Below are 27223 nucleotides of genomic sequence, written 5' to 3'. Positions count from 1 at the left end.
CGTCACTTACCACCTTGCATACCTCTGTAAACTCACCTCAACTTTCCAGGCCTCAGTTTCCTCATCTGTGAATTGGGGATAATAACCAGTACCTTCCTGAAAGTCTCACTGTGAGGACTAAATAACCTAAAAGATGCAAAGTTTAGGGTAGTAGCTACTATCTAGTAATAGTAAGCACTAAATAATTATTTGCTAGTATGATGATGAATGGTTGAATATTCATTGCTAGGGAGAAAGATGGTCACTATAAGAATAAAAGGAACAATTATCTGGAAACTTATAAAATGTCAAAAATCTTTTCATTTAATTCCATTTCTTCAAAATATATGAAACTTAAAATTGACAGAATTACAAGACTTATTCAGTAATCCATACTTATGGTGGGAGAGTTTAATGTAGCTTTCTCAGTACATGATAGATCAGAAACTGCTAAGGACTGAATGTTTGTGCTCCCCAAAATTCACATGCTTAAGCCTCAGCCCCAAGAGGATGGTATTAAGAGGTGGGGCCCTTGGGAGGTAACTAGGTCATGTGGATGGAGCCTTCATGAATGGGATCAGTGCCCTTATAAAACAGACCCCAGAGAGCTCTCTTGCTCCCCTTCTGTCACATGAGGACACAGCGAGAATATGGCCATCTATGAACCAGGAAGTGGGCCCTCACCAGACGTCAAATCTACCAGCCTTGATCTTCGACTTCCAGCCTCCAGAACTGTGAGAAATAAATTTCTGTTGTTTATAAGTTACTCAGTCAACAGTATTTTTGTTATAGTAGCCTGAGCTAAGACAGAGACCAATATTTTAAAATGTGTAAAAGACTTTTAAACACACATAATATGCTCCATCTAGTGGATATATGAAAAATACATTGATTTCAACTACCCACCAAGCATTTATAAAAATTGACCATATACTAAGTGCATCAGTTAGAGACTGCATTCAGCCATAATAAACCCATCCCTGCCTTCCCCCAGACTCTCCCCAAAAAAGACAATGTCACGTACCAGTAAGAAGTACATCTTATTCGTGTAACAGAATGACCAGAAATAAACAATCCAGGGCTGGTACAGCCATACAAGGACACCAACTGGGGAACCAGGATGGTTGTGACTTCTGGTCACACTCTATTTAGCCTGTGGCTTTTGCCCTCATGGTCACAGGATGGCTCCTGTAGCCCTGGACACGGTGTCTGCTTGTACAGAAGGCAAGAAGGAGAGGGATCTGGCTAAATGAAACCACTCCTTTGCAACATCTTTCCCAGGACTCACACCCAGCGATGTCTCATACTGGCCAGGACTGGAGGATGTGGCCTTGCCTGGCAGCAAGAAGGACAGGAAGATGGAGGTGTTTTAATAGTGCACATTCCCTGATGGTGCTGTGGTTTGAATGATGCCCCCACAAAAGATATGTCCACCTGGAAACTATGGATGTGATCTGATTTGGAAAAGGGTCTTTGCAGATGTAATTAAAGATCTCAAGATGAGACCATGCTGGATATCTGGGTGGACCCTAAATCCAATGACAAGTGTCCTTATAAGAGACAGAAGAGGAGAAGACACAGAAACACAGAGGAGAAGGCCATTTGAAAACGGAGGCAGAGATGGGAGTGATGCTGCCACAAGCCAAGGAACACCTGGAGCCATCAAAAGTTGGAAGAGGCAAGGAAGGATCCTCCCCTAGAGCATTTAGAGGGAGTGTGGCCCTGCAGACACCTTGATTTCAACTTCTGCCCTCCGGAACTGTGAGAGAATAAAATTCTGTTGTTTTAAGCCACAAAAATATATATATATAGTGCACAGTCCCAATCTGAACAAAAAAAACCTAAGTGCTTTTGTAAGCAAGAAGGGGCAATTTTGGTAGGCAATTAACAGGACATGCCACACTAGACCTAAAAGCAAATCTCCACAAATACTTAACATTCAACAACATAAAGACCACACACCCTGCTAAGAGTGTAATTACATTAGAAACCAACAACAAAAAGGCAACTAAAAAGAAACACCCATATATCTGCAGGAAATTTTCAGAACGACAGAAACAGTCTATATCCTGCCTGGAGTATTGATTACATACAAGTATACATCTGTCAAACTCATCCAACTGTACACTTAAGATTTATGCATTTCACTACAATTATACCTCTATAAAAATATACCCATGTACTTTTATTTGAAAACCTAATTTCATTTAACTCGTGTGTCAAAGAATAAGTGGTAAAAGAAGCTAAGACAATATGAAGAATTAAACCAAAATGAAAATATTATACATTGAAACATGGGATGTCACTTAACGAGTACTATGAGAGATGATCACAGCCTTGGATGTTTATGTTTTTACAAATTGGAAGTTAATCAGCATGGGGCCCACCATACGCAAGAGACACTGATAAAGGCAGGCCACCAGTCCTGACGTTTTCTCTCCCGGCGTGAGTCCTTTTATGCACGGTAAGTGAAGAGCTGTGCCTGAAGGCTTTCTCACACTGATTACATTCGTACGGTCTCCCTGCAGTGTGGGTTCTCACATGTACGATAAGGTGTGAAGACTGGCCAAAGGCTCGCCCACACTCCTGACACGCATAGGGCTTCTTGCCGGTGTGGGTCCTCGAGTGTTTCCTGAGGGATGAGGGCTCACTGAAGGCTCGCCCACACTCCTGACACGCGTAGGGCTTCTCTCCCGTGTGGGTCCGCATGTGACTCTTAAGGGTTGAGAGACGACTCAAGACCTGTCCGCAGGTGGCGCACTCATAAAGCTTCTCCCCTGTGTGGATCCTCTTATGTACATTCAGGTGAGTGCTCGTCCGGAAGGGCTTCCCACACTGGTTACATTCGTACGGTTTCTCTCTGGTGTGGGTCCGCAGGTGTGTCTTCAGTGATGAGTGTTCCCTGAAGGCTTTCCCGCACTGGCCACATTCAAAAGGCTTCTCTCCAGTGTGAGTTCTCACGTGGCTCCTCAGAGAGGACGGCTGGTTGAAAGCTTTCCCACAGTCCTTACATTCGTAGGGCTTCTCGCCTGTGTGGTTTCTCTGATGCAAGATCAGGTTAAAGTTCCTCGTGAAGGTTTTCCCACACTGACTGCACTCGAAGGGTTTCTCTCCAGTGTGAGTTCTCATGTGCCGCCGCAGATTCGAGGAATACTTGAAGGCCTGCCTGCACTCCTGACACTCGAAGCACTTCTCCGCAGTGTGAGTCTTCTCGTGCCTGATGAGATCGGAGCTGTATCTGAACGATTTTTCACATTTGTTACACGCATAGGTTTTATCCCCGCTGTGGATTTTCTCAGGCATGATTAGGTGAGCGGTCTGGAAGAAGGATTTTCCACTCTCTCGGCATTCACATGGGTTCCCTCCTGCAGGAATTCTCTGGTACTGAAAAAGTGGTTTGATGCTTTTAAAAGGCTTCCCTAGTACACTGCATTTATAGAGTTCTTCTCCAGTCTGAGGTTGCTCCTGTCAATTGAGGAAAATGGAAAGACCAGAGGCTTTATTGCATTCACAGATATTCTCCCCGAAGTGAACTGAGTATAGGAAAGAGACATTCCTATAGCTGAAGCTTTTACCATTTTAGTGTATCTATACCATTTCTACCCTGAGTTCCTTCAAGCAGATACTCTGCCACAAAGAGTATCATTTTCATTACTTTCATGGGGCTTCTTAGATGTAGACTTTTTCTGAATTGTGTAAGGCTAAATTAAGTTTTAAATGCTCTACATCTGTGTCAGATTTACGAAAATGGTTAGCTTTGGGAACTCTGTAAAGCCACTTCTTGATCTACATTTAGAGTTTTTCCCCAATTCATGACATTCACAGACTCTCTCCCAAGAAACTGCTTTCTCCTAGGTGAGTACCACTTGCCTTGAATCTCTCTCTGGGTTTCTTGTGTTTCTAACCTACAGCAACCCCAGACATTTCCTACTGTAGAGGAACAAGAATAATCCCTTTATGCCTTACCCTTTTCGTGCCAATGGATGGAATCTCTGCAAAAATATCTTGGTTAGGAATTGAGTCTTGGGGTTGAAGTTGAGGTTCTGGAATGAATGAAGGGGAGGAAGTATTAAGCACACAGAGAAGGAAACTGTGGGATCAAGATGACAAAAAAAGCTAGGCATGTGCAGATTTTTTTTTAATACTGATCCTAAATATGGGAAGAAACTATGAATAAGAGGAACGTATCAGAGAGTAAAGGAAAATTTTAAGGTGTTTGGCTATGTGAGGAGTCACGTAATCATAGGAACAAGGAATGGACCTAATGAAACTTAAAAGCTTTTGCACAGCAAAGGAAACCATAAACAAGACCAAAAGACAACCCTCAGAATGGGAGAAAATATTTGCAAATGAAGCAACTGACAAAGGATTAATCTCCAAAATTTACAAGCAGCTCATGCAGCTCAATAACAAAAAAACAAACAACCCAATCCAAAAATGGGCAGAAGACCTAAATAGACATTTCTCCAAAGAAGATATACAGATTGCCAACAAACACATGAAAGAATGCTCAACATCATTAATCATTAGAGAAATGCAAATCAAAACTAGATGAGATATCATCTTACACTGATCAGAATGGCCATCATCAAAAAATCTAGAAACAATAAATGCTGGAGAGGGTGTGGAGGAAAGGGAACACTCTTGCACTGTTGGTGAGAATGTAAATTGATACAGCCACTATGGAGAACAGTATGGAGGTTCCTTAAAAAACTAAAAATAGAATTACCATACGACCCAGCAATCCCACTACTGGCCATATACCCTGAGAAAACCATAATTCAAAAAGAGTCATGTACCGGGCTTCCCTGGTGGCGCAGTGGTTGAGAGTCTGCCTGCCAATGCAGGGGACACGGGTTCGAGCCCTGGTCTGGGAAGATCCCACATGCCACGGAGCGACTAGGCCCGTGAGCCACAATTACTGAGCCTGTGCGTCTGGAGCCTGTGCTCCGCAACAAGAGAGGCCGCGATAGAGGCCCGCGCACTGCAATGAAGAGTGGCCCCCATTTGCCGCAACTAGAGAAAGCCCTCGCACAGAAACGAAGACCCCACACAGCCATAAATAAATAAATAAATAAATAAAAATTAAAAAAAAAAAGAAAGAAAAGCCAGTCACAAAAGACCACATATCGTGATTCCATTTAGAAAAAAAAAAAGAGTCATGTACCAAAATGTTCATTGCAGCTCTATTTACAATAGCCAGGACATGGAAGCAACCTAAGTGTCCATCATCGGATGAATGGATAAAGAAGATGTGGCACATATATACAATGGAATATTACTCAGCCATAAAAAGAAACGAAACTGATATATTTGTAGTGAGGTGGATGGACCTAGAGTCTGTCATACAGAGTGAAGTAAGTCAGAAAGAGAAAAACAGGGCTTCCCTGGTGGCGCAGTGGTTGAGAATCTGCCTGCCAATGCAGGGCACACGGGTTCGAGCCCTGGTCTGGGAAGATCCCACATGCCGCGGAGCGACTGGGCCCGTGAGCCACAATTACTGAGCCTGCGCGTCTGGAGCCTGTGCTCCGCAACAAGAGAGGCCGCGATAGTGAGAGGCCTGCGCACCGCGATGAAGAGTGGCCCCCACTTGCCACAACTAGAGAAAGCCCTCACACAGAAGTGAAGACCCAACACAGCCAAAAATAAATTAATTAATTAAAAAAAAAAAAAGAGAAAAACAAATACCGTATGCTAACACATATATATGGAATTTAAGGGGAAAAAAAAGGAATGGAAACAGTAGATAATTTACTAAGAAGGGATTCTATGAAGATTGGGACTGATGTTGAGAGAAAGTATTAGTAAGAACATACAGTGGGGAGGAACTGGATGAAATATACACATGGAAGTGCTAAATGTGAAAAGGAGGTAGGATAAATCTTTCTATGAAGCCAGAGTAAAGCATTAGAGATAAAAAGGGAAGGGAAAGAGGAAAGAAAGTGGAATTTACTGAGGGAGCTCAACCCAACATCCTTCCCCATCAAGGGCACTAAGCACCCCTAATCTGCCTGGTGCTCACCTAAGTGGGTTCCTGGGAAGATCCCTCTCTCAGTGACACACAGCTCTTCTCTTTGCTCCAAATGGGAAAACGTACTGGCTTTGCAGAGTGGATCTCCTGCTCGTGGGAAAAGATGCAGGGTATGAGCAACTGTGCCTGCCATGCAACGGGAGCCGATATTCCGAAGTCTTTAGGGTCACTGGAGATGGGAATAGCAAAATGGGCGCACCTATATTCTGATGGCACGGCCGAGCTCTTTCACTAAGGAACCAAAGTACAAGCTCTCTCACTGGGTCCCGAAGGACAGTGGGACTCTCCAGTCCCCAAAACCCGGCGCCTGGCTCAGGGACACACTTGAGAAGACGAGAAACAATGGACAGATCTTCATTTCCAAGAGGAAACCACTAGACTATAAGCACCATGAAGGCAGGACCTGCCTGTCTCTTCACCTCTCGATTTCCGAAACCAGCACAGTTCTGGGAAACCACAGTAGCTGCGCAAGCGTGTGGATGAAGCGGCGAGGCTGGCCTTACCCACAGAGGCCAGGTTCCTATAGTTCTCCAGCATCACGTCTCTGTACAGGCTTCTCTGAGCAGAGTCTAGAAACAGCCATTCTTCCGGTGTGAACAGCACGGCCACATCCGCAAAGGTGACTGGTTCCTAAAATGCACACCCGTCCCTGCTCAGCCAGGGGCCACCCCAACCAATACTCAAGAGGACAGTGGGGGGCTTGCAGGCCTGGGGAAGGGACACCTCCATGTAGAGGATGTTCAGACACAGTTCTGAGGTCTCTCAGCTCAGGCCTCAGAACTAGACCTCTTCTCCATCTACTCTTCCCTCCCTAAATGACAGCATCCCAAGGGGGGGCAGCAAAGGACCTCAACTTCATGACAGGAGTTAGTTATTAACAACTAGCTGGGAAGCCCTTCCCCTCTAGCCCCAGGGTCCAGCAGACCTGATCGCGTTACAGGCAAGAGAAAAATGTTTGGTAAATGACAGCTGTTTGCTCTTGGGAGACCATGATGACTATAAGACAAGGACAGCTCACGTCCTCGCCCTGCTTTCCCTCCTGACATTCAGCTGAACATGGCCCTTGATAACCGGGGCAAGGCCTGAATGAGGGAGTGGGGTCACTGCCCACCCACTGCTAGAGGCCCAGTGCCTGGAAGCCTGGAGACCAGTCCTCTGGGGTCAAGAAACTCCCAGACAGGGTAAGGGGACAAGGAGGCAAAGCAAGAAGAAGAACAAGTATTTGTTACTTACCTGCAGACAAATGTTCAGTGTCCCAGGAGCCACGGCTTCTTCCTCTGTGCTCTCCTCCCGGAGCCAGGCGGGGTCCTGAGCAGGCACTGCTGCAGGAGAAGAGGGGAGCCGTGAGGGTCTGGACCTGGCCCAGTGACCCCACTTGCAGGGCCAAGGGCTGCCCACCCTGTGAATGACCGCATGTGCACACACATGTGCACACACTCCCAGGGACACACACATGTAATGCACACAGAGAGATGCATGCACATATGCTTGCACACACTCCCAGCTGCTTGGGCACACATGTACACTCACACACACCAGTGCACACGCATGCATACACTCACACAAATGTTTATATACACACAGACACACCACGCACAGTATGCGCATACCCACACTGACAAGCATACACACACACAGAAATATACATACACACAGACACACATGCACGCACGCACGCACACACACGTTTCCTCTGTTCCAAATCTCTGGAGCCACAGTCTCAATTCACCAACAGACTCTGAAGTTTCTGGGGCACCCCTTTCTCCCCCTTGATTCAGCCCTGGGTCAGCTGTTCCGCCCTAGCTGCTGGGCCCCTTCCTCTGCCCCGACTCTGCAGGGCCGGTAGCACCCCAGGACTTACCATAAGCAGGGGACAGAGAAACCGCCACCTCCCTGTGAGTGTGCCTGAGGAGGAAGCGTCCTTCCTTTCCTGCCTTCAAATCGATAACATCCCTCATCCGCACCAGGCCTCCTCACTCTGGCCTGTTACAGAGGAGCAAGTGATTCCCCAGCCAACCCTTGTCTCCCTGCACCCTCACCTCCCCTCTCGATGGGACCTTTCCCCTTGGTAATTAAACCTGAATCACGTCCGATCCCTGACTCCATGTTATTAGTTTCCCGGGGCTGCTGTAACAAAATACCACAACTGGGTGGCTTAAAGCAACAGAAATGTATTCTCTCAGAGTTCTGGAGGCCAGAAGCCCAAAATCAAGGTGTGGGCAGGGTCACACTCTCTCTGAGACTCTGGGTAGAGTCCTTCCTTGCCTCTTCTTGGCTTCTGGTGGTGAAGGTCAATCCTGGGCTTGTAACTGCGTGTCTCTCCAATCTCTGCCTCTGTCATCATATGGCTGTCCTCCCCCGTGTGTCCCTGTCTTCACATGGCATTTTCCCCTTCTTACGAGGGCACCATTCATATTAGATTAGGGCCCACCATCATGACCTCATCTTAACTTGATGGCATCTACAAAGACCCTATTTCCAAATAAGGTCACATTCACAGGTACTGAGGGTTAGGACTTCAGTATAGCTTTTTATGGGGGGGGGGGTCACAATTCAAGCTGTAATACTCCACCCTTCCCTCTAGCTACTGTTCTATCTCTCTGTTCCCCATCGTGGGCAATCTCTGTATCCATTTTGTCACCTCCTACTCACTTCCCAACATCACCATTCCAAGGACCAGCACCTCACTAGGATCACCCGTGACCTCCATCCAGAGTGGGGATCTAGTTGAAATGTTCAGCCATCCAATCCCTCCATCTTAAAACCCACCCCCCTGGGCTTCAGTGCCCACCCCCCCAGCCTCCCTCCCGGTTTCCTGTATAGGCTCCTCCTCCATCACTTGCTGGCGTCCCCATGGCGCACACCTTCCTCCTCTCACCTTGTAGTCTCCGCCTTGGAAGGCACCGTCCCCGGCTCTGGGCATCAATTTCCAACTACCTGACAAGGCCCAAATCTCCAGGCTGACTCTCACATCTGCACTCCAGACCCATATACCCAACCATTGGCTCCGATATCTCCACTCACCTACCTGGGGGAATATGAATGAAACATCCAAAATAAGCTAGAGGGGGGGCTGCTGCCCCAGCAGGCGGAGGACAGAGATTCAAGCCACAGAGGATCATTCTCAGGCTTTGAACTTGCCCTGCTGGGTTTCAAACTTACGTGGGACCCGGGACCCTTGTTTCCTCTCCCTTTGGAAACGGGAATGTCTATCCAATGCCTGCCCCACCATTGTATTTTGGAAGCAGAGAACCTGTTCTCTGGTTTTACCAATTTACAGATGGAGAGAAATTATGCCCCCAGGATGGATCACACCCCCAGTCTCACCATACCTGATTTAGATTATTTAGATGATAAAATTTGGGACATTTTGAGCCAATATCTAGATGAGATTTTAGACAGAGTTGATGCTGGAATGGGTAAAAACTTTGGGGATGTCAGGATCATGTGACTGTATTTTGCATGTAAGAAGGATATGAATTTGGGGGGTCCAGAGAGCAGACTGTTATGAGTTGAACTGTGTCCCCCCAAAAAATAACAAGTCCTAACCCCCAGTACCTCAGAATATGACCTTACTTGGAAATAGGGTTTTTGCAGATGTTAAGATAAAGTTATGGTGGAGTAGAGGGCCCTTAATCCAATACAAATGGTGTCCTTATAAGAGGAGAAGAGATACCGAATCAGGGGAGAAAGCCATGTGGCAACGCAGGCAGAGATGGGAGTGATGCATCCACAAGCCAAGGAATACCGAGGCTTACAGCAACCGCCAGAAGCTAGGAAGAGGCAAGAAAGATTATTTCCCTACAGGTTTCACAGGAAGCATGGCCTTGCCAACACCTTGATTTCAGACTTCTGCCCTCAGAACTGTGAGACGGAAATTTCTGTTGTTTCATCCACTCCACCCAAAAAAAAAAAAAATTCACTCATCACCTTCTTCTCAAAGCCTGTCCTTCTTCCAATGTCCCTGATCTCAGATGAGCAATCCCACCCCCTCTGACCCCAACAATCAGTCAAAAAAAAAAAAATCAGTGATGACATTTGTACACCTACCTCCCCACCTCCACCCACCCCATTCCCCTTCCTCCCATCCTGTCCCCGCTATGGGGAACGCCTATATCATACCTTCTCATTTGGACCCACTTAAATGTCACTCCTTCGGAGAGTCTCTCCTCCCCAATACCCTTCTTTTCTCTAAAAAGACCCTCTCCTTTCTCCACAGCCCTTATCTATCTATAACCAGCTACTTTTTTTTTTTTTTTTTTTTTTTTTTTTGCTTCCTTAGGTGATTATCTTCCGTCTCCCCCAACTGACTGGCAGCTTCGGAAGAACAAGCCTGGGGTCCTTTTCCTTTTGCTACACCCTCACCCCCCAACCGTGCTTGGCACATAAAAATGCCCTGGAATGTCTGGTAAACGCATGCACACATGACTCACCAAACTATCTCAACTCGACCTCCTGTGTACATCTTACATGGTTCCTAGCTTCCCTGCTGTGCAGACAAGAGTTAACACAGCAGGCCTGACTGCTCTCCTCAGCAAGGCCTGCCAGCAAGGTTGACCCTTAGCTGGCCTCTGGGAACTTGGATTTCGAGAGGGTTCCCACCACCCTAACTGATAAGAGGGGCTCACTCTCTGCTTAAACTGTTTGTACAAACAGTGTGGTTTATGCTGAATGCCTGTTTTCCTTCTGGAAGCCTGGAATTTAGGTATGTGCTGGGCAGAGGGTGCCTACATGACCAGCCCCCAGGGAAAACCCTGGGCTCTGAGTCTCTAATGAACTTCCCTGTAGATAACACTGCACACGTGTTGTCACAGCTTGTTGCTGGAGGAATTAAGCGTGTCCCTTGCGACCCCCTTGGGAGAGGACTCCAGAAGCTTGTGCCTGAATTCCTCCAGACTTCACCCCATGAGCCTTTTCCCTTTGCTGGTTTTGCTTTGCATCCCTTCACTGGAATAAATCATAGCCATGAGTACAACTGTAAGCTAAGTCCTGAGTCCTCCTAGCAAATCGTCAAACTTGGGAGTGGTCTTAGGGACCCCTGACACACCTACCCCACACTAACCCCCAAGTCTAGGCCACCACCATCCTTTTCCTAACTGCCTCCACCCACCACTCGTATCCTCCCGAGGCCCATCCTCCTCCCAGGTGCTGAAAGACCAGGCTCTTCTTCCCCAATCCCCAGTGGATTTTAGAGATGCCATTCCTAGGCCTGAACTCCTCTCCCCAAACCTCCAAACAGCCCAACATCTAAACGATACAGTAATTATTATGGTCTTAAGCCAGCACTTGTCCCCAGGGGTCAGGTGGCAGTGTCTAGTATCTTAGCTCGGGCAGCTGTAACAAAATACCACAGACTGGGCGGCTTAAACAACAGAAATTTATTTTCTCACAGTTCTGGAGGCTGGAAGTCTGAGATCAGGGTGTCAGCATGGTCCAGCTCTGGTGAGAATGCTGTTCCTGGCTGGCAGACATCTGCCTTCTCACTGTGTCCTCACATGGTGGAGAACTCTGCTTTTCCTCTTCCTGTTCTTATAAGGACACCAGTTCTATGGGATCAGGGCTCCACCTTTAAGACCTCATTTAACCCTAACAACCTCCTTAAAGGCCCCGTCTCCAATACAGCCACATGGGAGGTTACGGCGTCAACATATGCATTAGAGGGGGACAACCCATAGCACCTGAAGACGTCTTTGGTCGTCATGACTAGGGTGTTATGGGCTGAATTGTGTCCCTCCAAAAATTCATATGTTGAAGTCCTAACCCCTAGAATCTCAGAATATAACTTGTATTTGGAAATAGGGTCTTTTCAGAGGTCATTAAATTAAAGGGTCAGTAGGATGGGTCCTAATCCAATGTAATTGGTGGAAATTTGGACATGGACACATACAGAGGGAAAATGCAGGAAGAAGACGGACATCAACAAGCCAAAGAGAAGATGCCTGGAACAGATCACGGCCCTCAGGAGAAATCATCCCTGCCCGCATCTTGATCTTGGACCTCTGTCCTCCAAAACTGTGAGAAAAAGCGAAGTTCTGTTGTTTAAGCCACCTAGCCTGTGGTACTTTGTTATGGGAGCCCTAGCAAACGAATACAGGGGGAGGTGGTACTGTCAGCTAGTGAGTGGAGGCCAAGGATGCTGCTAAACATCCTACAGCACGCAGGCCGGCCCCCACCACACAGATCCCGCCCCTGTGTCAGGAGTGCTGCAGTTGAGACACTTGGTCTAAACTTAAACTTCCCAGAGCTCCTCTCTGCCCCCCAAGATAAAGCCCTCTTGTTATATGCTTCCATTGCATTCCGGTCTCCATTTAAAAATCTGACCACCGAGCCTGACTGTGAACTCCATGGGGGAGGGCCTCAGGGTTTGGTCTGCAATTGTTTCCCAGTGCCCATCTCACCACAGGATGACAGTGGTGAGTACTTCAAGAGTACCTTCCGGAGTACTTCAGAAGCACAGAGCACACCAAGTACTTCAAGAGTACTTTATGGCACGGATGGCCAAAAAGCACATGAAAAGATGCTCAACATCACTAATTATTAGAGAAATGTAAATCAAAACTACAATGAGGTATCACTTCACACAGGTCAGAATGGCCATCATGAAAAAGTCTACAAACGATTAACGCTGGAGAGGGTGTGGAGAAAAGGGAACCCTCCTACACTGCTGGTGGGAATGTAAATTGGTACAGCCACTATGGAGAACAGTATGGAGGTTCCTTAAAAAACTAAAATAGAGTTACCATATGATCCTGCAATCCTGCTCCTGGGCATATACCCGGAGAAAACTATAATTCGAAAAGATACATGCACCCCAATGTTCACTGCAGCACTATTTACAATAGCCAGGACATGGAACCAACCTAAATATCCATTGACAGAGGAATGGATAAAGAAGATGTGGTATATATATACAATGGAATATTACTCGGCCATAAAAAAGGAACGAAATAATGCCATTTGCAGCAACATGAACAGACCTAGAGATTGTCATACTAAGTGAAGTAAGTCAGACAGAGAAGGACAAATATCATATGATATCACTTATATGTGGAATCTAAAAAAAATGGTACAAATGAAGTTATTGACAAAACGAAATAGAGTCACAGATGTAGAAAACAATCTTATGGTTACCAGGAGGGAAAGGGGGGGGGGGAGGGATAAATTGGGAGACTGGGATTGACATATACACACTACTATATATAAAATAGATAACTAATAAGGACCTACTGTATAGCACAGGGAACTCTATTCAATACTCTGTAATGACCTATAAGGGAAAAGAATCTAAAAAAGAGTAGATATATGGATATATGTAACTGATTCACTTTTCTGTACAGCAGAAAGTAACACAACATTGTAAATTAACTATAATAAAATTTTTTTTTAAAAAACGAGTACATTATGGCAGAGCCTGGCCCAGAAGGCATACCAAAAATATATAGAACAACATATAACCCAAATCTAAGAATTACTTCCTGTCAGTGCCATAATACAGATTCCAAATGCAAGACTGGATGATATGATTAATAAACAAAATTTATTATTCTTACAATAAGGCAAGATGGAAGGAAACAAATGCCTTTCAGTTCAAGCTACGATGTTATTTGTCCTCCAGAATTAATTTTTTCCCCCACTTCTCAGGAGATGTGGCTTTTAACCTCATTTTTTAAAAGCTTAGTTCAAACATGTTTCACTTATAGTAAATTCAACTGTAACCTTCAGCATCAACAGGCTTGCGCAGTGGAGATTTTAACCGTGCCCCAAAAGAGGTCTGGCCTTTGCCATAGTTGAGTGGGGACTGCTCTTCCATAATAGAAAGATCTGAGACCAAAAAAAACAAAAAAAGAATCCCAGCCCACAATCCCTAGAAAGTGCCTTTCCCCTTGCATATGTAAATAATAAGAGATAGCTTCATATATTCTCTCCCTATGGCAACGACTGCAGTCAGAGGAAAAGAAGGCGGATGCAAGTTCCCAGACACAACGCAGCAGAGCGGGGCCCTCTGGCCGTCAATTCCACCCAGCTCTCACTCACCAGAACCCCCAGCCCCCAACAGGTTGAGGAGGCGCGGCGCAGGCTCCGGCGTGGCCACCCTCTGAATCTGCACAGCCACCTTCAGCCCCTGGACAGAGTGACAGGAACATATTAGTCACACAGTCGGTGGGGTCCACTCACACCTGCTCACCCAGACGGAATTGGCATGACTGGCCCTGCTTTGGGGAACACACTGAACATACAGGGACAGGCCCTGTTCTCTTGTCCAGGTTTACAGTTCTTCAGTATAAAGCTAACCACTGTCGTGGAATTTCAACTCCAAGATGGGATGGAGAGAGGGGGCCTGGGTAGGGGAGGCCTTCTCTGAGCAGCCTCCAGTAGTGGGGGAGATGCTGGAGCAAAGAGGGGCAGTGGCTGGCCGGCAGATTGAGGGGTAGAGGGAGGATGCAGAGGTGGGCCCCTGCAAATGAGGGGACGTTAGCAAACTCTCCCGGAGGGGAAGCCCTGCTGTGGGAGAAAGGACCTGAACTCTCCTATACCGCCAGCCACTCGCTTGGGAAGGGTATTTGAACTGACTTGCATTTCTAAGGGATGCCTCCGGCCTCCGTGTCCAGGGTGATGCCCAGTGGCAGCAGGCGCCTGTCAGGAGCAGTTCCCGGGGGTCCAGGAGAACTAACGGTGGCTCTGGGCAGGGTGGTGGCACCAGGGACAGAAGGAGCAGTCGGAGGTAGGTTTATATTTTGGAGGACAAGTTCGTAGGACTTGGTGGTGGACGGGAAGTAAATGTGGCAGGTCCCTCAGGGCAGGTGATGGGCAGGGACAGGTGAGAGGAGGCCCCTTCTCCTCAGCGCGGGGCTCACAGCACACCTGAAAGTGTCCTTCTCTGTAACTCTCTCCACCTCAGTACCAAAACACAAGGCCCTGAGCCAAGAGCTTGGTTACCGGCCGGGACACTCTTCACACAGCCCTTGGACCCACTCATTCCTGTAGGTTTCCTGGCCATGGACACGGTGGGAATGAGGGTGGAAGGACTGGACGAAGAAAGGCTGGACCCAGAGAGGCAGGGCCTGGACACTAGTTGCTAGCCCCTCCCCTAGGACTGCTCTGGGCCTGACATCACACTAGGGATGTTTACACTGAACGCAGAAACGCCACGGCGTGTCCAGTAGTTCCTACCAGGAGGTAAGCCTGGGCCTCCAGCATGTTCCCAATTCCCCCAACAGTTGGCAGTTGGCCCTAGATTCATCCCTCCCTCCTGCCTCCCCACCTAACAAAACTCCTGAACCCCAGGCTTTCCTGGCTGGGGCTGGGGCCCTCCCAGCAAACCACCTCCCAGGCTTACTGTGTATTCAGAAGACCAGGGTGATTCCTGGAGAGCTGACCGGTCCCCTGGAGTCGGAGGTGTCCCCCTCTCTCCCATCATGGGCTTGATCTGCATCCTCAGGTCCAGCCCCAGCCCCTGGGAAAAGGCGCGGAGGGTGCTGAGCAGGACAGAGGCGGTATGGAGGCCGTTCTCACCCTCAGAGACCCCTAAGTTTGGGGCTAGTGCCATCAGAATTTGGGGAACATGGGCCTGGTAGTTTCAGACCTGGTGACTTCCCCTATTGCACTGTGGGCCCCTGCCACCAACGAGGACTGATCACGCCAGAGACTTGGAGACAGACCTGACCCCTTTCTGGTTCTGGAGAGGCCCTGTCTGGAGGTTAGGCCACAAGCCCTTGGAGGCGCTCCAAGATATTTTACTAGAAAGGTTTCTATAGAAAGGCTGGGAGCTCCTGGCACTGAATATGAACTTCATTCTATGTTTTCTTAGATTCCATATTTGTCTATCTGGCATCCATCAATCATAGGGCCAAACGAATGGCCACAGTTGTTTACATCTCCCCTGTGATCCACAGCTCGTACTCTGAACCACCTCCTTTATCTAGTTCTCACACACCAAGCCAACATTTCCCCTGCCCTAAATCACCAAGGCCAGGTACCAGACAACTGGGGACAGCCCCTGTGCCTCAAGATCCCCCAGAAGTATTACTCAAACTCACCAATCCTAAGCTGTCTACCCTGCCCTCCCTTGCCTTTCCTATAGAAAACCAATAAAGGCTCTGGCCTAGAGTCTCCCCTCACTCCTGTCAGCCTCCTGACTGATGCTGGTGCTTCCTCGTGTGGCCCTGTGTGGCGTGGCCAGCCCCCTCCTCTCAAGAAATGTAAGTCGCTGTCACTGGCCTCTCCATGTCATCACTCAGTCACCTCCGTAAATTGAAATCCCGGGGGTACCATTTTGAGACAAATGTTTTAATCAGAATAATTCTGACACAGATCACTCTTCTTGAAGGTTTTGAGGAGTTCCGCCTATTTGCTCAACACATACTTATTGAGCGCTGCTAGTACAAGCACTGTGGATCCAGCAGAAAACAAAAGAGGTGAAATCACAGCCTTGAGGAGCTGGGTGTTGTGCAGGAGAGGTGGCATGGGTGGCCCTGGGACAGTAGGAAGGCTGAGCCTGGAGATGCCCATTCTTTGCGGCTACAGGGCCTTGGTCTGTCCCTGGACCAGCACTTATTCACACGTGACCTCAGAGCTGCCATAAGGGGCCCCAGTGATTGCGACAAGGGGTGACAGTGACACCCACATGGCCTAGAAGGGATAACCAAAGGTTCAGCCACATGGACCAAGTATCAGGATGTGCAATCCTCAAGCAGAAGACCCTGGTGGCTAAGACGGCGGTCTCTAGAGACAGGCCTGGATTTGACTCCCAGCCTCACATATGCTGGACCACTTAGGGGCATATTCAGGGATGAACTGCTTGATTCCTCTACACAGAGGGAACTGTAGTGGGATTCCTCTATATAGAAGGAAGTGGACCACTTATGCCCACTCAGAACATTCTGTGACTGCCTGTGTTTCCAGATGCAGCAGAAGCCCCTCCTCTCCAACACTCAGTACTCACTACTGAGCTGGCAGCAAAGTTCTGTGGAAAGTGCTGGAACCCCATACTGAGAGGAAAGAGCCCACAGAAACCACAGAGGACACCCGTCCCTCATGGCCCGTACTCCCTCCCTCACACGGTCCATCTGCTGATTGAGGCATGGTGCCGGTAGGGGCCTGGAGCCGTCTCTACCAGCACCCATCTGTTCACGCCTTCACTCAGCAGGCATCAATTGAGAGCTCTATAGTGGCGCACAGAACACTCTATAATGGGGTTGCTGCAACAACGACATCAGATGAGGCCCCTGGGATCCAGCAGCTCCAGTAAGACATCTGCAGATCTTAAGGTCTCAGAAAGCCAGCGCCCTTTCCCAAGCAGCTACTGGAGGACGTTCTCTTCCGAAACAAGAGTGTAAACCAAGGACAAGGAGGATCTGGGCACTAAGGAGAGGGCTCGGCCGCCCTGGGGTCTGATGCCAGCCACGCAGGGCGAGAGTTACAGCTGCCTGGCAGACCACTCCACACGAGGCTGTGCAGGGTTGAGGCTCCGCGTGCTCAGGGCACAGGAATGGAAAAGGGGTCTCTGCTACCCCGGCCTCACCACCCCATGCACTGCGCCAGTGTCTCTGACACTCTGAGCCTGACACCATCCGTGATAGAGGTGGAGAGGCACATATTGAGGGAAGCTAGAGATCTCATTGGCTCTGGGACAAAGAGGCCCAGCCTGGGGGTGAAGCTGGGCTCTGTATGTCCCTCTATCCAAATCTTAGCCCTAACCCTAAGCTTCAAAACCCCAAGAATGGGAACTCAAACTTGGAGGCTCGGTAGTTTAGGAAGGCGGGAATTCAGGGTCAAAGGCGGGATGGCAGGACTCTGCATTTTCTCACGCACCATGCTGTGCAAGCTGGTTCTGAATGCCTATCCACTCTTTGACAAGGGCTTCCTTCCCGTGTGGGGTCTCAACTTGTCTCCCCACGGGTGTGGGACCCCTGACAACTTTCCCACGTTCTTTACAATCAGAGTGGTCCTCTCTCCTGCAGGTCCTCTTGTTCAGATCCAAGTTATAATTCCTCCAGGAGCCTTTCTCACCACGTTAAATCATCAGGGGGCTTCCCTCCAGGGGGAGTTTGCTCCTGACAAGCGGTGGACGATGACAAAAAGGTCACCCAGGGACGCTCCTCGTCAGGGGCACGTTTTCAGCATTTTCAACGGTGCGCCTTGTTCAGACAGGTCGAGTTCTTCCAGGATGTTGCAGGCTCCACCACTAGGCTTTCTCACATCCTGAACTTACATGGGGCATCTCTAACAGACAGCGTGTTTCTGATCGCTGTTGAAGAGTAAATCACACTGCATACAATCGATGTCTGACTCTCACTGATGGAAATGTTTACTCAGGGGAACTTTCTATGAAGAAAGAATCTTAAGTGATAGGTGGGATTTGCCCAAATTCGTGGGTCATGGATGCCCCCTCCAGACACTTCATGCCCTTGAGGAGACGCCCTGGCTCAAATATCTGCCTGGCCCTGGTGTGCGTGTCCAACTCACGTATTCCTCAACTTCTTCTATGACAGGGAGTAAAGAATCATCACCCGTGAGTCTTACCATTTGCAAATCATGGGATGAATTTTCCTCCAAAATATCCTGCAGAGGAGTAGACTCTTTGGGTTTAAGTTGAGATTCCCAGTCTAAAATGAATTGGAAAATAAAAATTACCTTCTTTCAGAAAGAAGTAGTGGCATGATATTGACACACACAACATGTTTGGTTTTTTTTTAATATTGACCCTAAACTTGGGTCAGTACTGAAATGGAAGAAGGTATCAGTGAGAAAGTGAGGCTCTAAAGAGTAGGAATTGGGCAGTGATGGGAATGAGGTGGAAGTGAGAGACTCTTTCCCAGCAAAGGAATCCGTGGACATTGAAAGTGACGTTATCAGACAGTGCTATCAGGCAAACAAGTAAGAAGCAATTAGACAAGGAACACACAAAGAAATGTTTGGTTTAAAGAGGAATTGGACAATAATTGTATGACATGGAGAAATTGGAACCCTCATGCACCGCTGGTGGGAAGGTAAAATAATGTGACTATTCTAGAAAGCAGTTTGGCAGTTCTTCAAAAAGCTTTAAAAATGACCCAGCAATTCCACACCTAAGTATATACCCAAGAGAAATGAAAACATATCCACATAAATTCTTTTTTTTTTGAATTTTTGAATTTTATTTTATTTATTTTTTTATACAGCAGGTTCTTATTAGTCATCAATTTTATACACATCAGTGTATACATGTCAATCCCAATTGCCCAATTCAGCACACCACCATCCCCACCTCCCGGCAGCGTGGGTGGCCCTGGGGAGAACCCTTGGTGTCCATATGTTTGTTCTCTACATCTGTGTCTCAACTTCTGCCCTGCAAACCCGTTCATCTGTACCATTTTTCTAGGTTCCACATACATGCGTTAATATACGATATTTGTTTTTCTCTTTCTGACTTACTTCACTCTGTATGACAGTCTCTAGATCCATCCACGTCTCAGCAAATGACTCAATTTCGTTCCTTTTTATGGCTGAGTAATATTCCATTGTATATATGTACCACAACTTCTTTATCCATTCGTCTGTCGATGGGCATTTAGGTTGCTTCCATGACCTGGCCATTGTAAATAGTGCTGCAATGAATATTGGGGTGCATGTGTCTTTTTGAACTATGATTTTCTCTGGGTATATGCCCAGTAGTGGGATTGCTGGATCATGTGGTAATTCTATTTTTAGTTTTTTAAGGAACCTCCATACTGTTCTCCATAGTGGCTGTATCAAATTATATTCCCACCAACAGTGCAAGAGGGTTCCCTTTTCTCCACACCCTCTCCAGCATTTGTTGTTTGTAGATTTTCTGATGATGCCCATTCTAACTGGTGTGAGGTGATACCTCATTGTAATCTTGATTTGCATTTCTCTAATAATTAGTGATGTTGAGCAGCTTTTCTTGTGCTTCTTGGCCATCTGTATGTCTTCTTTGGAGAAATGTCTATTTAGGTCTTCTGCTCATTTTTGGATTGGGTTGTTTGTTTCTTTAATATTGACCTGCATGAGCTGTTTATATATTTTGGAGATTAATCCTTTGTCCGTTGATTCGTTTGCAAATATTTTCTCCCATTCTGAGGGTTGTCTTTTCGTCTTGTTTATGGTTTCCTTAGCTGTGCAAAAGCTTTGAGGTTTTACTAGGTCCCATTTGTTTATTTTTGTTTTTACTTCCATTACTCTAGGAGGTGGATCAAAAAAGATCTTCCTGTGATTTATGTCAAAGAGTGTTCTTCCTATGTTTTCCTCTAAGAGTTTTATAGTGTCCGGTCTTACATTTAGGTCTCAAATCCATTTTGAGTTTATTTTTGTGTATGGTGTTAGGGAGTGTTCTGATTTCATTCTTTTACATGTAGCTGTCCAGTTTTCCCAGCACCACTTATTGAAGAGACTGTCTTTTCTCCATTGTATACCCTTGCCTCCTTTGTCATAGATTAGTTGACCATAGGTGCGTGGGTTTATCTCTGGGCTATCTATCTTGTTCCATTGATCTATGTTTCTGTTTTTGTGCCAGTACCATATTGTCTTGATTACTGTAGCTTTGTAGTATAGTCTGAAGTCAGGGAGTCTGATTCGTCCAGCTCCGTTTTTTTCCCTCATGACTGCTTTGGCTATTCGGGGTCTTTTGTGTCTCCATACAAATTTTAAGATTTTTTGTTCTAGTTCCATAAAAAATGCCATTGGTAATTTGATAGGGATTGCATTGAATCTGTAGATTGCTTTAGGTAGTATAGTCATTTTCACAATATTGATTCTTCCATTCCAAGAACATGGTATATCTCTCCATCTGTTGGTATCATCTTTAATTTATTTCATCAGTGTCTTATAGTTTTCTGCATACAGGTCTTTTGTCTCCTTGGGTAGGTTTATTCCTAGGTATTTTATTCTTTTTGTTGCAATGGTAAATGGGAGTGTTTCCTTAATTTCTCTTTCAGATTTTTCATCATTCGTGTATAGGAATGCAAGAGATTTCTGTGCATTAATTTTGTATCCTACAACTTTACCAAATTCATTGGTTAGCTCTAGTAGTTTTCTGGTGGCATCTTTAGGATTCTCTATGTATAGTATCATGTCATCTGCAAACAGTGACAAGAAGTTTTACTTCTTCTTTTCCAATTTGTATTCCTTTTATTTCTTTTTCTTCTCTGATTGCCGTGGCTAGGCCTTCCAAAACTATGTTGAATAACAGTGGCGAGAGTGGACATCCTTGTCTCGTTCCTGATCTTAGAGGAAATGCTTTCAGTTTTTCACCACTGAGAATGATGTTTGCTCCACATAAATTCTTATACATGAATGTTCAGAGTAGCACTACTCCCAATCACCAAAAAGTGGAAACAAGCCAATGGCCATCATCTGATGAATGGATGAACAGAATGTGGTGCATCCACACAATGGAATATCACTCAGCCTTAAAAAGGAATGAAGCATTTCATGCTACTACATGGAAGAACCTCAAAAACATGATGCTGAGTGAAAGAAGACAGATACAGACGTATGATTCCATTTATATGAGATGTCCAGAACAGGCAAATCCACAGAGACAGAAAGTGAATTAGTGGTTGCTGGGGGCTGTAGGAAGGGGGATGGGGGGGACTGCTAATAAGTACAGGGTTTCTTTTTGAGGTGATAGAAGTGTTCTGGAACTAGATAGTGGTGATGGTTGCACAACTCTATGAATATACTAAAAACCTCTGAATTGTACACTTTAAAAGGGTGAATTTTACAGTACGTATCTTAAATTTTTTTTAAAAAAAAGAGAAATTGGAACAGATCTTTTTCTGAAACCAACAAAAAGTAAGAGAGCTAAAAAGTGAAAAAAGAAGAGCTAAAGGAACTCACCCCAAACCACCTTATTTCCCCTCAGAATAAAGAACCTTAAAAATGCTCTCAGACTGACACTTCCCAGCAGCACCCACCCTCCAACCCCGGTCTGGTTGGGTCACAATATGCTATGCCCCCTGGTACTCACCCACACCCGTGGCACAGAGAATGCCTCGTTCTGCTGTCCTCAGCTCTTCTCTTGGCCCCACCTGGGAGACCAGACAGGCTTTGCAGGGTGGAGTCCCTGCTGGTGGAGAAAAACGTACGTGCTGAGGGAAGGGTTTGCAGAGGAAAATGCATGCTTCCCCAGCCTGCCCGCCCTCCATCTGGACCTCAGCTCCTGACCCCGAGCCAGTACACGGGGTACCTAAGTGATCACATCCAGTTTTTAATGAACTCAGTGACGTTCTTTCACAAGGGCCCAAGCCACAAATGCTCCCCTCTCTGCCTCATGGAACTGAGGTTCTCTAAGTCCCGAAGTCCAAGGTCAAGGTCAGTGAGACCCACACGAGTGACTATGGAGAGAATTAAGTAAAAGCAATGCATGGAGCTGTTATCCTGTAGAAGCCCATGAACTGGAAACCCACACTACATCACTGTGGTCACGTGGCAGGCGCTTAAAAAGCATTTGCATACAGGAAGGGCCGGAGTAGCACCAGCCTTACCCCGGGGGGCCAGGGTCCTGCAGTTGTCCAGCAGCACGTATCTGCACAGGTTCCTCCGAGCGTCATCCAGCAACGCCCACTCCTGGATGAGCCCCACTGCCACATCCTCCAAGGTGACTGATTCCTAAGACAGTACACAGATTCCGGCTCAGCAAGGACCACCCTCACCATTCTGCAGGACGAGGGGTTATCCCTGGGGAAGGTAGACCCGTTTGTTTATCTCTACGGCAGTTTTTGTGCTACAAGGGCAGAATTGAGGAGTTGCTGGGACAGAGCTCATATGGTACACCCAGCAGAAAATATCGACTTTCTTTCAACATTTGGACAGATCCAAAAGTATAAGCTTTGGCCGTCACTCCACTAACCAGTGATGGCAGAGCCTGTTCTTCTCAGCTTTACAGAGCTTTTCCTAAACTCTTTATTTAAGACATCAAAAGTTTGGGTTTGATCTTTTAATTTTCATCAAGTCCCTAGGACGCCGCCCAAGACATAGATAAGCATTTAGTCATTTTTTATGCCTGTTAAAATAAGACTTCCATTGCATCTGAGAAGCTTGATGGTCTTTTAATCTCAGAATTCTCTAGAACAGCACTGACTGGTAAAGCTCACTGTGACGATGGGAATGTTCTATGTCTGCACTTTCCTAAAAGGCAGCCACTGGCACGTGCGGCTACTGAGCACTTGAGAAATGTGCTTTGGGTGACTGAGTAGTTGAGGTTTAATTTTGTTGGATTTTAATTAATTTTAATTTTACTGTATAGAGCCATGTGTTTTTGGTAGGTCTCACGAGCGATGGCAGGGATGGCCCTGGAGCTCTGCTGCTGCCGGCTCTAAATGAGCCCCACACTGCAGTCACACTCTGGAATTAGGCACAGAACCCCAGGGTCGCTTTGGGAACCCTCCATCCAAACCAGTTCCCTCTGGAGGTCATGTACTGAAAGAGGTTGCCAGGTCCTGGGGACGGGGCTAAAGATGTTCCACACTTCCCTCCTCTTTCTTCCTCAGTTGGGAGGCAGGCAGAGAGGAGACAGGGCCCAGAGTACATAATTATTCCCCCCCCACCCTGCAACCATCCTAACCCCCCCTTTCCCCTCACCATGACACCAGCGCCAGGGTTTAAAGTTTCAGTAGGTGTCCTTCCTGCAATAAGAGAGACGGAGGTAAAAGAAGAAATGAGAGTGGAAGCAGAACACCAAGCAGGGCTTTGGCCCAGGTAATTCCATTTCTGTGGACCACCAGCAGGGCGGCCAAGAGAAACATGCTTACCCAGAAATTATCTCAATAAGGAACATATTGGGCCCCGAGCCACCTTTCACACCACAGGCCCTGACCGTTTCTACTGGCTCCAGTCACCTAATAAAAGGATCATTTCTCCTCTTATCCTCCCTCAAAACACCTCTAACATCCTCTACTTTTCCTCCACTGCCCTTATCAAGTTGCGATTTTTTAATATGTATTTGTACAGGTAAGTTTGCCTCTCTCTCTCCAACCACGATGTAAACTCTCGAAGTATAGACCTGTGTCCACTTTTTTCAGGACTCCAAATCCTGCCACCAGAACAGCACTTGATAAGTACTAAGTACTTTATGTACTAGGGGTTGGCAAACTTTCTGTAAAAGGCCAGACAGTAAATATCTTAAAATTTGTGGCCCACATGTATGGCAACTATTTAACTGTGGTTATAGCACAGAAACAGCCACAGGGAACACATAAACACGTGTTCCAATAAAACCTTATTAATAGAAAACAGCACTGGGGCAGATTTGCCCACAGGCCACAGTTTGCCAAGCCCTACTCTATATAATGTAGTAGAGAGAATACATCGATCACCAAATTCTCTCAGTTCTACCTCTTACGCATCTCAAACATTCCAACTTTTTCAATTCCACGATCACCACCAAGCCCCAACTTTTCCAACTCCACAATCATCTGAGTCCTGAATTAACCCAAGCTGCTATATGTGTGGACTTTGCATTCATTCTTGTCCATCCTAAACACCATGCTCAACCCAGGAGTTGGTGTTTTGTTTAAATCACAAACAAAATCATATTACTCCCTACTTAAAACTCTGATTCAGTGGCTTCCCATTGGCCTTAGAACAAGGTCCATAGTTTACCATGGCCTTCAGGGCCCTGCCCTCCTCTCCTCCTGGCTCATCCATTCCGTACTTTGTCTTCTGTGTTTTAGCTTTCCCTATCTTTTCTCAGCTCCTGGAATACACCAGGCTTTGTACTGCCTGAGGGATTACGCATCCACCATTCTTTCAAATCTCCTCCCCACTCCGCCTCCACAGCCTGACCCATGTCTAGCTACATACAACTCATCTTTTAAGTTCAAACATTTGTCCCATTTAAGATATTTTTGCTGATCTCCTCAAGTTCCCCTGTTCTGTGTTTCTACATCACCCTTGTCATGATTAATTTAAAATCTGTCTTCCCAGCTAGAATAAAACCTCCACAGGGGCAAGCACTAAATCTATTTCAGTCATATTGTTTCCCCTGTACAGGGCCCGGTTCATTGAGGGCACCCCCAATGAAAATGTGCCAAACAATCAACACTCCTCAAAAATAATTCAATATAGTTAGACTAAGAAGGCATGTGCCCGCATGCACACTCACACACACACACACACACACACACACACAAACACATTAGACAACACAAGTCAAAAATAAAAATGACTTTAAATGCCTGTTCATATAACAAAAATCACAACACTAGATTTCAGCTGTCTTTAAGAAACGTTAATTCTTTCTAAAAAGACAAGGCGGGACATGAATTCTCTCTAAAAACAAATACCACACTCATCAAATTGAAATCTGATGCTTAATTTTCCTCCAGAATTCATTTTTCCCCATTTCTCATTAGAAGTGAGTCTTAATCCTATGATTTAAAAAAGACATCCCATTTACTGCCAACTCAATTTCAATTCCCAGTACTAACAAAGCTTATGTTCTTTTTCCTGGAGTCCCATCTTTTGAAGCCCTTTGGCAATTTACAGGCTGGAACCAACTTGAAAAGAACTGAATAGTCTTACTTTTCTTTTATGTTAATAAGACTTGTGACATAAGTGAGAAATAGCTTTTATTAGGACATGCTCCCCTTACAGTTAAGAAAACTGATACAAAGTAAAAGTTAGAAGGGAGGGAGGGAGGGAGGGGAAAGGAAAGGAAAAGGAAAAGAAAGCTAAGTTAACAGGTCCTAAGGTAAGCAAGTGCAAATTGTCAGTCACCAACTAATTCATCCCTTGATAGAGGGTACATTTCATTTTTTAAATTCACATGCCAAGTCACTCAAACCAGTTTGCACATGTAGACTCAGACCTAAATTTCCATTTGCAGAGCTAGATAACCTGAAACGTAATATGAAATAAAACGTGATTTATTAATAAACAGGTATCCTGCATATGGGAGATACGGTAGGCCTACAAATCGGGGAAGACGGGTGAGTGTTGGGGCCGGCTGATGTCACCACTTCTTCGCTGCGGGACCTGGGCTGTATTTCGTGACTTCCCCTTCAATAGGCGGATGACAGTCCTGTTGGCCCGAACAAGGGGTACCTGAGGGCGACAGACCGGACAGGGGGAGCCCGGCTGCAGAGCCGAGCTGTGCGGGCCCCATCCCGGCTCCGGGGTTACCGCGGGGAGGAAGCACCTCGGCCCGGGCGGTCGTCCTAGGCCCTCCGGCCCCTCCCCGCGCCCGCCGAGCCCTCCCCGCCCTCCCGAGGGGCCTGGCCGCACCTGCAGACCGGCCGGAGACACTCCCACCGCAGCACGCCGTGCGCCCAGTACAGCCGCCACCATCCGCCGCCGCTGCGCACTTCTGCTTCCGGTGTCAGGCCCGCCGGGAGCGGAAGTGGTCGGAGCACCGGCCCTCAGGGCCAGAGGACCTCCGGGCAGTGGCGGAAAGGTTGACTCCTTCATCCAACCTTGGAGGAAAAATTCTAGTTTCCTTCCCCAGGGCTGCGGGCGAGGTTAAGCTCTGGGGTGGGGTCTGACCGGACCTAAAGAGTGGGGTTGGGGCGGGTTGTATGCCGACTGGTCGGGGCTAAGGACGGAGCTGAAGCCCGATGGGCGGGGATTGGGGCAGGGCCTGAGCTTGGTGGGCGGGATAGAGGCGGGGCCTCGCTGGCTCGTTGGCACGCTCGAAGTTCTACTTTCCTCTCCCCCTTCCTTCCCCTCCACCCTGCCCCGCCCTGCCTTTCTCCTTTGCCTTAACCCAATGCCCTGCAAAAACATACCCATAAGTAAGATTGTTTTGTTCAGAATTTCTGATTTCTTCTAAAAATAAGATTATATATTCTACTTCTACAATTTGCCTTTCTCGCTAAAAATAAGATGTGAAAATCTATTCAAGACAATAGATAGATCTGACTGTTCTTTTTAAAATTATGTATTTGTTATGTCGTACAGATAATACATACATATAGGAAAAGTTCAATGGGGGATCTCCCTCCATCCCTAAGTTTTCCTCCCCAGAAACAACCACTGTGACCAGTTCCCTGATATCGTTTATATTTCAAGCACTGCGTGTATTATTTCTCTCAATAAGTAACCTGCAGAGCATCGGTTGATTGCTACATGCTAAGGTTACAAAGCCCTTTGCTGCAAGGGTGCTACAAGTGGAGGATTGGAGGGAAGATGTGGAGAGAGAGATGAGGTTGATCCATTCCAATAAAACTAACTCAACACATTGTCATATTGATGTATTAGCAGAATTTTTTTAACTGA

General features: G+C 46.7%; 1 protein-coding gene across 2 annotated transcripts; it reads right to left on the bottom strand.

Annotated features, from left to right (window-relative positions):
- Positions 1–277: 277 nt before the first annotated feature.
- On the bottom strand, positions 278–26526 carry ZNF333 (zinc finger protein 333). 2 transcript variants are annotated; one of them, XM_059918326.1, is made up of 11 exons: positions 26234–26526; positions 22495–22618; positions 21978–22076; positions 18533–18615; positions 15348–15464; positions 14045–14132; positions 7244–7332; positions 6514–6640; positions 6002–6097; positions 3946–4022; positions 278–3444 (listed from the first exon to the last, which is right to left on the bottom strand). In XM_059918326.1, exons 1-11 carry the CDS (start codon positions 26414–26416, stop codon positions 2347–2349), a joined length of 2181 nt encoding a protein of 726 aa, XP_059774309.1. In that variant the 5' UTR covers positions 26417–26526; the 3' UTR covers positions 278–2346. The 2 variants fall into 2 exon arrangements, with proteins under 2 accessions (XP_059774309.1, XP_059774310.1); XM_059918327.1 differs by having other exon boundaries at positions 21978–22073.
- Between the last annotated feature and the right edge of the window lie 697 nt (positions 26527–27223).

The sequence above is a fragment of the Balaenoptera ricei genome, chromosome 3 (assembly GCF_028023285.1).
Source record: "Balaenoptera ricei isolate mBalRic1 chromosome 3, mBalRic1.hap2, whole genome shotgun sequence".
In the NCBI taxonomy this organism is placed as follows: domain Eukaryota; kingdom Metazoa; phylum Chordata; class Mammalia; order Artiodactyla; family Balaenopteridae; genus Balaenoptera; species Balaenoptera ricei.
This window is presented reverse-complemented; position numbering and strand designations above follow the sequence as displayed.